Raw genomic sequence first — 13,895 nt, 5'->3', positions numbered from 1 at the left:
ACAGGTACCCTGCAAAAAAGATGCCCAGCAGAATGCAACAATACCCACAGCTTGCTATCATGTTATGCAAACCAGGTTTAGAATGGGGTTTGGATCAAGCCCAAATTCAGGAAGGTACACGTTGAAACAAAGCTACACATCAGAAGACAATTCCCTTAGATATTAACATAATAAGGACACTGTGATTCCCTTTATATACATACAGTAGAAGCTGAAATGGTCTGAAATGCTTACAAATTAGAAAGTATATATCTATACAACACCATGCCTTTAAAAACACACACCAAAGTATAAAAGTTTACAACACATTATACAGATTCTTCTAGGATCTATAAAGCACTTACTGAAATCACCATATTACAAGTCATCACTAACAATTCTATTTCATTTTATATATATAATATATATATAATTGTTACTTATATAATATAATTAAAAACACTTTTAAACAAGTATACAAGTTCACTTTAAAATTAACTTGTTAATAAAGTTGTGCAAAACAAGCTGGCCTAAATAATTAAGTGAAGTATTTATTTATTTACTTATTTATTTACTTATTTATTTATATAAAAACAATTCAAAAGAAAGTTCTTTTAGAAATGTGTCTCTTTTTCCGTGATGGCTGAAATATTGCCATCGCTTTTCAGTTTGGCATCACAGTCATTTACTGTAGCATACGAGCCTATTCCAAGCTTTCCTCTCATTTTCAGATCTGGGCTAGCCACAATCAGTTTTCTGAATCTCTGGAAATAAATGAAGATAATGGAAAACGTTAGTTCTCCTCTCTCCCCGCACTGCAACCACCAATGTATAAGAAGCAAGATCAAATCATACTAAAACATGCTTGAAGAATATAGGGAACTGCTTCAGACTGGGTCAAATTATGTACCATTCGAGTCTGCTCTGACTGGCAGTGGTCTTCCTGGTCTCATCCAGATCCCAAGATTGAACCAGGCATGCAAACTCTGTCCTCTTCCACTAAGCTGTGTCCCCATCCCCCTTACATGTTAGTCCTGGCCTGCACAACCTGACTGATCAAGCACAATTCAGCCCACCAGCTGAATGTGTGCCCTGCCTGCTTGGGACTAGCAGAATATAATATATGATAGTAGCTTCTCTTTAGCTTGGTAGGTTACAGGGACTGAACTATTTTATTTTATTTATTTATTAAAACATTTTTATGCCGCCCCATTCGCCGAAGCCTCGGGGTGGCTCACATCATCAAGTTAAAATAATTATAATATGAATTAAAAATATATATATTAAATTAAAATACAACAATACAGTATAAAATAAGCCGCCCTGGCCAAATAAAACCAATAATGTTAACAGTTAAAATGCAGCTTGAATAAAAAGGTCTTTGCCTGGCACCGAAAAACAAATAACGACGGCGCCAGGCGGACCTCTCTGGGGAGCGTGTTCCATAACTTAGGCGCCACCGCAGAGAAAGCCCTCCTCCGAGTACCCACCCTCCTAATTTCTTTCACGGAGGGTTCCCGGAGAAGGGCCTCCCCCGCTGATCTCAAGGGGCGGCTGGGCATATATGGATGCAAGCGCTCCTTCAGGTAACCAGGACCCAAGCCGTTTAGGGCTTTATAGGTCATCACCAACACCTTGAATTGGGCCCGGACTTCAATGGGAAGCCAGTGAAGCTGACGGAGAACTGGAGTCATGTGAACACAACGCCCAGTCCCCGTCAGCAGCCTGGCAGCTCTGTTTTGAACCAGTTGAAGTATCCGGACCGTCTTCAAGGGTAGCCCCACGTAGAGCGCGTTACAGAAGTCGAGACGGGAAGTCACCAATGCATGTGTCACTGTCGCGAGGCAGTCATACTCCAGATAGGGGCGCAGCTGGTGGATCAGCCGAAGCTGGAGGAAAGCGCTCCTCGCCACTGCTGTCACCTGAGCTTCTAGTGAAAGCTCCGGGTCGAGGAGCACTCCCAAGCTGCGGACCTTGTCCCTAAGAGGGAGTGCAACCCCATTCAGAACAAGGTTCAGTTCACCCTCTCCAAAGCCAGAACCACCAACCAACAGGACCTCCGTCTTGTCTGGACTGAGCTTCAGTTTATTGGCCCTCATCCAGCCCATTACCTCGGCCAGGCACCGGTTCAGTACAGCCACTGCCTCACCTGGATTGGTGGAAAACAAGAGGTAGAGCTGGGTATCATCAGCGTACTGATGGTTCCGCAGCCCACACCTCCTGATGACCTCTCCCAGCGGTTTCATGTAAATGTTGAACAGCAAGGGGGACAAAATGGACCCCTGCGGTACTCCATGGCATAACTGCCATGGTGCAGAGCCATAGTCCCCCAGCACCACCTTTTGGAACCGGCCATCGAGATAGGAGCGGAACCACTACCCTCATATTTTCAGTTTTCTTCTTTGTATAGTACATTTGTTTATTGGAGCTGAACAGGGCTGGGAAAGGTAGGACACATTGAAGAACATTCATTCATAGGGTCACTCAATCATAGTGTGTGAGATCTCTTGATGGCACTTAACAACAAACAGTATGCTCATTTTGGCGGTATCAATGACCTCCTAGCCAAAGGGTGAGGAAATGTTTTCTGTGAAGGGCCACCCAGCCTCAGAAGTAACTGCATCAAGGTGGCGGTCAAGTCTAAAGACTGTTGTGGCTGAACCTTCACTGAATCAGTCACTGAAACTTCATGGCCAATGCAATGCACTAAGTCATTTCCTTCATGGTTACCACTGTGCCTCATCTTCGAAGCAAAGCCAAAATGGTTAAGCTGAGTATAGTCCACATCTGTACATTTTGTCCATTCAATGGTTGATTATAGGCATTTTTTTAGGACTGTGCTTCATACAGCTTGATTTCCTCCAGGGTCCTTTACTTAAAAGTGCATCTGCTATATCAAGCAATATTGTTACAAAAACACACATCACCTCTAACATGGTTCCTTCTGTCTTCCAGAATTTAATGCAGATCCACAAAGGAATGCAAATCATGGAGGAGAGAGCCATCATCCAGCCAATGCCATAGCCCCAGTCTGGGTATGTATATACATTGTTGTACTTCAGAGGCTTATATTTCACCAAGAAAAAGATGAAGATGCCCTAAAATAGAGAGGAAAAATTAGCCATGTTTGAAAAAAACAAGTGCTCAGGAAGCTCATTTGACCCAGTCAGTTGAAATGCTGCCTTAAGCTTTGAAAATAGAAAGCAGGCCACAATTGTCTTTTTTCTCTCAAAGGCATATTCAATTCGAACCTCTCTTCCTTTCAAAGTAATAAATCACATTTCACATTTAATTCCCAATTAGCTTTTACGTATAGCCCATAGAAATTGCATCTTTTCAATTTAATGGCAAATGGTAACTGTGCAGCAAAGCCATATTGGCTGCTTGTGACTGGAAAGCACTTTTGCATACATAAGGGAGTTGCTGCTTCTCCCCCTACATAAGCTGGATCTCTTCCACGAATCACAGGGCCCCAGAGTTCCAGGAGAAGCTTTGGAGTAAGCATGAGAAACCACTGCACTGCACTAAATGTAAGTAAGCCTGAGAGGGCCAGCTAAGCATGTGGGCTCACAAAAAAACAAGGCTGTGCAGGAAATGCCACACATAGGGGAATCCAGACCTCGATTCATTTGAATTCACTCTTGGGAGAAGGAAAAACACAATAGGATACCATTGGTTCTATAATGCCTGCATAGGGGTTTATGATAGACACTTTGTATTCACAGTGTCACTGGGGCATGAAAATCAATATGCCATCCTATTTAAAGATGCCAGCATTCACCTGTGTCTGCAGGAGGTTGTATTAGGATCAAAGGAAAGAAAATATAGGGACTACTGGAACTGAAAATAAATAATGAAGTATAATGAATACCTAAACACATAACATATGTTGTGAGAACTTGATAGGGTTTTATCAGTTTTGCATTAAATCATTTGAAGAGATTGCTGATTTTTAAAACTTGAGATAAGTATGAAACCATTTTGCCCATTTTTGGAGGTGTACTTCTTTATAAATACATATGTACACCTTGAGGATTGTCTATTTCTGCAAAATAATTTCTACAAAACGTAAGACAGAAGGTCTTGCCAAGAACTTTGAGACTACGATAACATTTTAAAGACACTTTTATTACTTACTGCACAAATGCCAGGAGTGAGCAGCATCCAACACCATTTGATCAATGCTAGGGGTTTGTACCCAATCATATCTTCAATGTTGTCATAAAAGCGATTGCTTCCTATATAGAACAAAAGGGACATGGGATGCACATGGGTCCAGGTCTAATGCCCCAGCTCAAATGACTGTTTCTGGAGACATTGTCTGACCACTGGCCTATCTAGCCTAGTATTGTCAACACTGACTGGCAGCAGCTCTCCAGGGTTTCTTCCAGCAGGATTCTGTCCCAGCCCTTCTTGAGAAGCTACAGGTTAAACCCGGGACCTTCCTCAGTAAAGTGAGTATTCTATCCTGATGGATTCTTCTGTATATATTATTCATTGTGATTTTATTAATATAAATTTATGTGGCTAGCAAGTTTCTTTCCATTGGTGTCCTAAAGACCAAGTATAAATAACTGTAATAACCAATTAAATCATTCTAAGAGCAGGCCTCGAAATGCAGCATATGATTTCAAAATTAGCCATCAATGTAACACCAATCGTTGACTCACCATAAAACCAGCCAATGCAGATACATTCAAATATAGCAACAAAAAGAAGGCACATTCCACTGGCTGCATAAGAGTCAAACAGCTGGAAAACATACATCCCTCCCTGGAAGAGAAGACAATGAAAAGGAAGAAGGTGATGACAATGACATGCTGCAGCCAAAACAGAATTTTCCCAGTTGGAGATCCTCTAAAGCCTTATACTATTTTCAGAAGTATTCTAGCCCATTAAACATTTATTTGGGATGGATTTAGGTGGCTACATTTAAGCTTATGATGACTTTTGGATTCCAACATATGCTGGCTCTGATTCTTTTGTACTTGAATGGAGAGAAGTTCATGAAATTTCCTTGACCCTCCATTCCCAGCAAGCCTCCAATGTTACCTCCACTTTTTGGAGATCACAGACACCTGAAGGGGAACTACAGTATGGGCACTACCCATACTACAGTATGGGCACAGTACCTCAAGTACTAAGGGCAGATTTAAATTAAAAAAATAATTGAATATACATTGTGTTAAAGAAAACCTTTACTGGGTATCACCACCACCACCACCACCACCACCATTACACTGCATTTCTATTATACCATTTTTCCTCTTGTGAGGCATACAAGGCAGTTTACATAGTTCTCCACAACAGCAACCCTGTGAGGTAGGTTAGGCAGAGAAGCGTGACTGGCTCAAAGACACCCAGTGAGCTTCACAGCCAGGTGGAGCCTAGAACTCAAATCCTCCTGGCTGTTGCTTGGCTAAGTATACAGCCACACAGTGATGCTAGATAGGGAAGGGAGGCTGACAGCCACACAACACGGCTCCCACAAAAACAGGTCCTGCCAGACAAACCTTGTGGAATTCTACAACAAGGTTTCGAGATGGCTAGATGGAGGGGATGCAGTGGATGTGGTACACCTGGATTTCAGCAAGGCCTTTGACAAAGTGCCCCATGATATCCTGGTGGAGAAACTGAGGAGCTTTGGGATACACCAAAGCACTGTCCAGTGGATTAGGGCATGGTTGACTGACTGAAAGCAGAGGGTAACCATTAGTGGGGAATCATCGGAATGTGGCCAGTGACAAGTGGGGTCCCCCAGGGCTCTGTCCTGGGGCTGATCCTGTTTAATCTTTTCATAAATGACATGAAAGGAGGGGTGAATAATCTGCTGATCACTAAAACTGGAGCAGTGGCCACAACTGAGGAGCAGGTATTTCAGATCCAAAAGGATCTGGACAGACTATGGAAGTGGGCAGGAGACAACAGGATGGCGTTCAATGTGGATAAATGCAAGGTCTTGCACTTGGCGCATAGGAATGGGTGTCGTAAGTACAGGTTAGGGGACAAGTGGCTGGAGAGCAGCACTTGTGAAAGGGACCTCAGGGTACTGGTTGACTGCAGGCTAAACATGAGTCAGCAGTGTGATGCGGTGGTCAAGAGGGCGAACGCCACCCTTGGTTGCATAGCCAGAAGTGTGGCTTCTAGATTGAGAGAGGTATTACTACCACTCTATATGACTCTGGTGCGCCCACAACTGGAGTATTGTGCTCTGTTTTGGGCCCCTCATTACAGAAAGGATATAGTCAGGTTGGAGTCAGTGCAACGCAGGGCCACAAGGTTGGTAGCCGGTTTGCAGGGGACGAGGTATGAGGCGAGACTGAGGGAACTGGGTCTCTTCAGCCTGGAGAAGAGGAGACTCAGAGGGGATATGTTGGCGACATACAGGTATGTGAGGGGATGTCACATGGAGATGGGTAGAGACCTGTTCTCCCCTGCAGAGGAAGGGAGGACGCGCTCCAACGGAGCAAAGCTCTGGGAGCCAAGGTCCCTTTAGACGCCAGGAAGCACTTCCTGACAGTTAGGTCCCCGAGGGTGTGGAATGGGCTTCCCCGGGAGGTGGTTGAGGCCCCATCGGTGCAGCTGTTCAAGGATAGGCTGGACGTCCACATGGTGGGCATGTCATGAGCAGAGTCGGCTAGTGCCAGAGGTCAGACTAGATGGCCCGGGAGACCCCTTCTGACTCGGTCTGTTTCTATGTTTCTGAGAGAACATTTACTTTAGTCCGTCCCGATGGAAGGCTATGTGAAAGGGACAAATACGCATGCAACCCATATTCCCTGAGCAGAATATGAGTTGCAGAGTGATGATGCACAGCTGGGTCACTTAGCTGCTGGCATTGTTATCTCTCATAATATAAGCCAGTAAGATTTCTTATAAGCATTTTGCTTGGCCCAGATGTGTTTGAGTGTACTGTCCATGGAGAGGGGCTTTGGGATGCTATAAAGTTTCCTAGTCAAAAGTATATTTTTATCTATTTATTACTTTTGTAGACCCTGTCCCGCCCCCTTGGTCAAAGCTCCTTGGGTGGCTAATCTTCACCAATAAGTTTGGTCCAGAAATATTTAATAGTATACTAGTCATCTTCTGAGATATTAACCAAGGCCTCTTGACAGCTGACCTGTTTCCACGCTCTAAGGTAAAATACATTTCACCACAAAATTGCTTTAAAGCACACCCAATAAATTACACACTAAAGGAGTGCACATTGCATGGCTCCTGAGCAGAAGTGAATTTTTCACTGAGTCTCACTGGGATTTTTTTGGAAAGACCTTAAATGAAGAGCTTTACATGATAAAATGTAGGACAACAGTGCCATTTGCTGGCTCATGATACATACTGCAACTTGATTTATATTGCTGAGTGTATGTTGCAGATTGTACTCTATATACTTCCAAGCAAAAGCAGAAGCAGCTCACTTCATAGTGTGTTTTTGAGCACTTTATATTCTCCTTCAGTCCATCGAAAGTGACTGAGGAAGTACAAAAGTAATAATAAGATGGTGTGAATCCATTCTGGAAAATAGAATTGAGGAAACGAAATATACTTACTAGCTAATGTCAAGCAGTACCATCAACTTTAAGCCTAAACAAATCCAATGTTTCGTTTTATTTGAGACTGTGCCTTATTCTGAGATTACAAAATTTACAGGGAGACAAGTAGAATTTCCTTCAAAGCTTGGAGAATATATACGCTATTTCCCCAAAAATAAGACCTAACCAGAAAATAAGCCCTAGCATGATTTTTTTCAGGATGCTTGTAATATAAGCCCTATGCCAAAAATAAGCCCGTTAAGATCATCAGCCAGACGGACACATTTAGTACGTCCATTGCAACACACGATGGACATATTGAATTATGAAATAATATTAATATATAATTAAATATAAATAATATTGACATTGATACTTAAAATAAATGATAATATAAATTATAATTAAGTATTTGTAAATACCCAAGCAGGCACCTTTGAATGAGAGGTAAACGCCTATGCAAACAGATGAACCCGAGACTCATTGCTGAATGACCAATTGGAGTACAGATACAACACATGAATAATGTGCGCACTTGAGAACAGACGTGTTTCATAATTCAATGCGTCGTGTGTTGTAACGGATGTACTTAATGCACTCATGTGTTGTCACTCCTATCTCGTTGCCACTTGATTTAATAGCAGATTTAAAGGGAATAATATTTTGACCCCCAGACAAGATGAGTGCAAAAAGAAAGAGCTATTCCATCAAGTACAAGAAAGGGATCGTGGAGGACTCTCAGGGCAAAAATCTTACAGCTTTTGTAAGAAAAAATAAGACATCACCTGAAAATAAGCCCTAATGTATCTTTTGGAGGCAGAAATTAATACAAGACCTGGTCTTATTTTCGGGCAAACACAGTAGTGCACAACTCTAGACTGTATTTCTGGGCCCTTATAATCAGAGCAAAAACCTGGTTTCCACAACCAAAGAACTGGTTTGTAGCTATGTATATGTGGCAAAGACATGGGGTAACATTACACTGTGAAACCACCCAGGGGGTACAAAGCCATCCTGCAAGCCTAATCCTGAATGGAAATTAATTTATATTTTCATGGAAACCTTGGAAATATTTGGGGGTGGGGTGAGAATCTTTTGCTAGAAATCAAGAGAAAACCTTATTCTATAAAACTTAAGTTGTATAGCATTTAATTTACTGCAGAATTCATTGATCATTTGTTCCATCCATTATGATTTGTTTCAAGATTTTGTGATGAAAAGATGAGATATACTCCCCCTAATTCTCACATAGTCCCTCTACTATTTCCTTGTTTTTGGGGCTTCTTTTCCAGAACTCCACACACTCCAAGTTTCATTTTCTAACCATCACAGAACTTACAGTATTTTGGAGATATTCAGGGCTCCTATTTTTCCTGCCTTTCAATTATTTGATGAGATTGTAAAATGTAGGAGAGAAAAAAACAACAACTTCCTTTCCAAGGGTACTTTTACTCAGACTAAGGTGTGCACTGTCTACTATATAAAGAAAATAGGAGTGATATGCAAGAGAATGTACATTATGTCTGATTTGAATGCCATCCTTCATATTTCATTCCTAGGCACTGTTTTATTGACATCTAAGAACTAAGCTGGCAGCGACAACTGAGACCTGGGTTGGGTGAGCAGGGAAGAGATAGTCTCTCTCATTTGTGCCCACTAGAGTACTGGTTTTAGTAAAAAGGTACACCTGAGGGCTGGAGGGTTGGGGTTGCTGTGAGCTACAGGAATTCTATCTTCCTCTGAAGACACTCTGTCCATCTGACTATTGGCCTCTTTGCACCTTGTTTTGTATCAGTGGGATAGAGGGCAGATTCAACTGGTGCACCATCACTCGGTTGTTCAACAGTCCTATCCAAGCTGATAGAGGTGGCTTTCGATGTGCTACTGAATTCCCCTCTCCCCCCGACTGTTGGTTCTGGAAGGATGTCAACGTTCATGCTCAGGGCACCTTGTCTGGAGAGTTCAAGACTTCATGGTCTCCATGACAATCATGGGACTGTCCCAGCATGTCACTGGCCCTGCATATATGGCAAGGCAATTCTAGACTTGATTTTTTTCAACTTGACATGGTGGTGATGATTTGAAGATAGGGGACGTTGATTAAGTCCCTTTCTGATGGTCAGATCATTGCTTGCTGCAGTTTAGACTTATGGTACCTTTGCCCTCTGCAAGTTTGCAGGGATTATTAAGATGGTCTGCTGCAGAGACTAATGATCTAGAGGGCTCTGGGAAGGTTTCTGGCCAGTATGGCTGCCTATTCTGTTGAAATCTTGGTAGAACTGTGGAATGCAGAAACGATCTGGGGAGTTCACATGATTGTTCACATGGCCTCTCCAGAGTGCAGCTAATATTGTTTCACAGTACACTCCAGAGCTGAAAGCAATGAGACAAAAAGGAAAACAGCTTGAGTGCAGATGGAAAGTAACTCCTAGTGGAGGCAACTGAACTAGTGGAGGCAAGTGGTGTGTGCCAATGTCCACTTCAATGCAGGGGCAGCAAGGGTGGCAAAGAAACAACATCTTGTCACCTCTGTTGAATCTTCTGTGTGCCATTCAGTGTTGTTTTTCAGAGTCGTCTGGGGCCTGTTGCATGCTGCCCCTAAGGATTCAGCTCATCTGTCGTGATGTCTGCTGTAGTATATTTGATAGGCACTTCCAGCAGAAATCTCTTGTATTCACCAGGACACAGACTCCTGGCAAATACAAAAGCAGCTGAATCAGTGGGTTATCCAAATCCAATGTCTCCCACAGGCTTGCTTGGTTTTTGGATGGATTTCACTAACGGATGTCAACAAAGTGCTTTGACAGGTTGGTACAATCACTTCGATACTGGATACTTGCCCCTCTTGGTTTATAAAAACTGGCAGGAAGGGAACAGCTGACTGAGCCAGGCAGGTGATTAATATCTCCTTGCAAAAGCAAGTGGTTCCTGACCACCTGAAAGAGGTTATGGTCAGGCCACACCTGATGAAACCCTCCTGGGACCCAGAATAACTCAACTTTTTGCTGGTGGTAATGTACCTTTCCTAGACAATGTCCTTGGGCAAACAGTTGCTAACCAGCTCCGTATGGTTTTAGGTACTACTAATTATCTAATACATTTTAGTTGGCTTTCAGGCCAGAGTGTGGCATGGACACATCTTTAGTTACCCCTGTATGATGACCCAGGCAGGCAGAGAGGAGGGTGTGTGTGATCATGTTGATCTGCCTTGATCTCTTTGTGGTTTTTGATGCCATTGACCATGGCGTCCTTCTGGAACAACTGTCTGAGCTAGTGGTGGAAGGTACTGCATTGCGTTTGTTTCACTCATCCTTTGATAGGTAACTCCAGAAAGTTGTGCTTGGGGAATATTCTCAGCCCTGTGGATTCTCCAGTATGGGGTTCCACATGCTGTTCAACAGGTCAGTGAAACCACTGAGCAGGGTCATCTGGAGTGTGTGACATCAATAGACTGATAGCATGCAGTTCTATATTTCCTTTTTACCTTCATCAGAGGAAGCTGTGGTTATGCTAGATCAGTGTTTGGTTGAGACAACAGACTGGATGAGGACATATGAACTGAAACCCAGCCCAGATAAGACTAAGTGTTCTATAGTGTGGGTCTTCTGACAGGTGATATGCAACTCCCAAAGGAGCAGGTTTGTAGCTTGGGAGCTTTCCTGAAGCTATCTTTGTCACTTCGGGCAGGACCTTCTACTAGCTTCAGCTGGTGGCCCATGTATGCCCAGGTCTGGACGGGGTTAACTTGGTTTAAGTTGTTTATGTTTGGGTAATCTGCAGATTAGAATACTTCAATGGACTCCTCATCTAAAACATAAATTTAGAAGCTGCAGTTCATGGACTCTGTTTCACTTACACAGGTTGCCTGTATGTTCCCAAGCTTGATTCAAAGGGCTTGTTTTGACCTGTAACATGTTACACAGCTTAGGACCACAATACCTGGTGAAGCATGTCTTCCAGCATGAACCTACCTGTAATATTGTTAAGGAGAGGGAGTTCTTGGTGGTAGCTCCTCAATTATGAAATGATCTCCTCAATGAGACATGCCTGGCACCAACATTTTTATCTTTTTCATGTCAGATTAAGACCTTCCTCTTTTCTTAGGCATTTGAAAGGATATGATGAGGTTGGGTTTTCCTGTTCTTGACCATTTAATTTTTTTTAGATACATCTGTATCTTTGTGTGCTGTCTAAACTTGCATGTACATGGATTTACAATGTAATTTAAAGGTTTTAATCTTTGTAAACTGCCCAGAGAACTTTGACTATTGGGTGGTAAAGAAATGTAATACAAGAATGCTTAGTATTAATCATAATCATAGTCCTTTTCAAGCTGATGATTAAGTATACATTTATCAATTTTTCCAAAAACCTATAATTTCTATGTAGCAAGCAATTATACGATTATAGCATTCAAGCTACTAATTTCTTCAGTATATTTCTCATAGTAAACCCAAAGATAACCTTTTCTGTGTTTCTATACATCAGATAGCAGGGGTGACTAGCTTAGAAGGCAGTTCCCTAGCAAAATACAAGGAACTCTGCTGAAACACTCCAACTCTGTGGTACCACTGAGGAGACACTGTAATGCTTTCAAATACTTTGTCACAAATCTTATCAGTATTTTGTTGTTCCAATATCTTATCAGTCCTCCAATACCATTGCCTAGAATTTCTGATTTAAAAAAGGATGGATTCTGGTTCACAACTCTGAAAAATATCAATCTGTCTTACCTCTGTTAACATTATTAGACCAAGGAAGAATGACACAATTGAAAGAGCAAGAATCAACAGTTCTCGTCTGTATCCCCTCCGGAAAACCTTTGGATACATATCTACCACAGCTGTCACAAGACTTTCAACACAGACAAACTGCAGAACAAAACAAGTGCAGAAAAAGGCACATAAAGTTTCAGTTCTTTAGCACTTTCAGTGTACAACATTGCTTTATCACTTTTGCATCATTTATACCTTCATCATATATAGAGCCTTTACTGAGTTCCTTTTTTCCTATAGTGCCAACATATTCTGTAATTCTTTGTAGCAGATGAGAGAAAGAGGTGCCATATCACCCTCCAAACTTCCAGTTGATCACTCTTTGTAAAATTTTGCAGGCATCAGCATACAAAGTACTGAAAGAATTGGGTGCACTCTTAAGCTATCTGGCAAGAACCTCTTGCATAACAGTTGCGACTGTGACAATGCCATCTGGTTTTGGCATTAAAATTTAACTCTTGAAATTGTTAAATTATTATGGGCATCCTACGCAAGTGGGGAGGAAAGCAGAGAGGAAGTGGTTAATAGAACCACTAAGTGGTTTGATGGCTCACTTTGGAGTGGGATGGAAGGCAGATGAGACACCGCCAGGATATTATTACTACCACACTTCATTTATATCCTGCCTTTTTTCCTTCTGTGAGAAACTCAAGGCAGCTTACATAGACCTGCTCCACTCTGTTTTATCCTCCCCGTAACCATTCTGTGAGATGGGTTGGGCATGAGTGATTGGCTATAAATCATCGAGTGAGCTTCATGGCTGAGTGGGGACCAGAACCTGGATCTTCCATGTCCCCAGTCCAACACTCTTACCACCACACTACACTGGATGTCAGGATCCACCATATCTTGGCACCATTGTTCTTCCACAACCTAGAATGTCCCCCAAAGCTCTTCTCCAAGGTTGCTGTTATGACCTTGGAGAAACAGGGGAGATGGGGGTCTCAGTAATTTTCCAACTTTGTAGCTAGGAATCCAAAAATCTTGTGTCCATCTAGATATTGTCTGGGAGCCAAAGGACTGCCATGTTTTAATTGTCATTTTAATGTTTAAAGTGCACAGCACTGTTTTACTAATAATGTTCTCATAGATTATACATCACCTTGTTTTTTTATAGAAAAAGGATCAAAAGATTCAAAGTAGTGAATCCTGAATGATTTCCTTCATGACAATATTCCACAGCAGAGTGCTGCATTAGGCATTGCACTGCATAACAACTGTGTCTTACAAATAATCAGAGAAGCAGTAAGATGCTCAAGACAATGACTTTAAGGTTCTTAGAAGAGATTTCAACTTATGTTTCCCTTGTCCACTCCAACTCTACTGCAGTCCTCAAAAATGTTAATACTTTTCCTGATCTTCAAGTCACTGCTTCAATCCAGCTAGGCTATCCATATATGTGTCTACCTGGATGAAGAAGCTGCTGACTTTACATTTCCCACTTTTCAACCAGCAGCCAAGGTATCATGCCAATAGTCCCTTGAATTCCAACCATCCAATTGACTGGCAAAATTCTAACGGTTTTTAAAGGGCTGTGTGTGCTTAGGTCAATTCTAAAATTGAGGCTGGTACCCTTCAGTTCATACCATATTGCCCTTGCCACTCATGT

The 13,895-nt window shown here is 42.2% G+C and overlaps 1 protein-coding gene across 1 annotated transcript in view; it reads right to left on the bottom strand.

Annotated features, from left to right (window-relative positions):
• Positions 1–593: 593 nt before the first annotated feature.
• Positions 594–13,895, bottom strand: part of SLC6A11 (solute carrier family 6 member 11) — a 123,261-nt gene continuing 109,959 nt past the window's right edge. Inside the window, exons 11-15 of the mRNA XM_044451286.1 lie at positions 12,245–12,382; positions 4,650–4,752; positions 4,117–4,217; positions 2,907–3,077; positions 594–743 (exon numbers count right to left, since the gene is read on the bottom strand). Coding sequence (XP_044307221.1) covers positions 594–743; positions 2,907–3,077; positions 4,117–4,217; positions 4,650–4,752; positions 12,245–12,382 — 663 coding nt within the window. The remainder of the gene's footprint in view (positions 744–2,906; positions 3,078–4,116; positions 4,218–4,649; positions 4,753–12,244; positions 12,383–13,895) is intronic.

Source organism: Varanus komodoensis, unplaced genomic scaffold (assembly GCF_004798865.1).
Source record: "Varanus komodoensis strain SLA01 unplaced genomic scaffold, ASM479886v1 scaffold6_2, whole genome shotgun sequence".
Taxonomy (NCBI): domain Eukaryota; kingdom Metazoa; phylum Chordata; class Lepidosauria; order Squamata; family Varanidae; genus Varanus; species Varanus komodoensis.
This window is presented reverse-complemented; position numbering and strand designations above follow the sequence as displayed.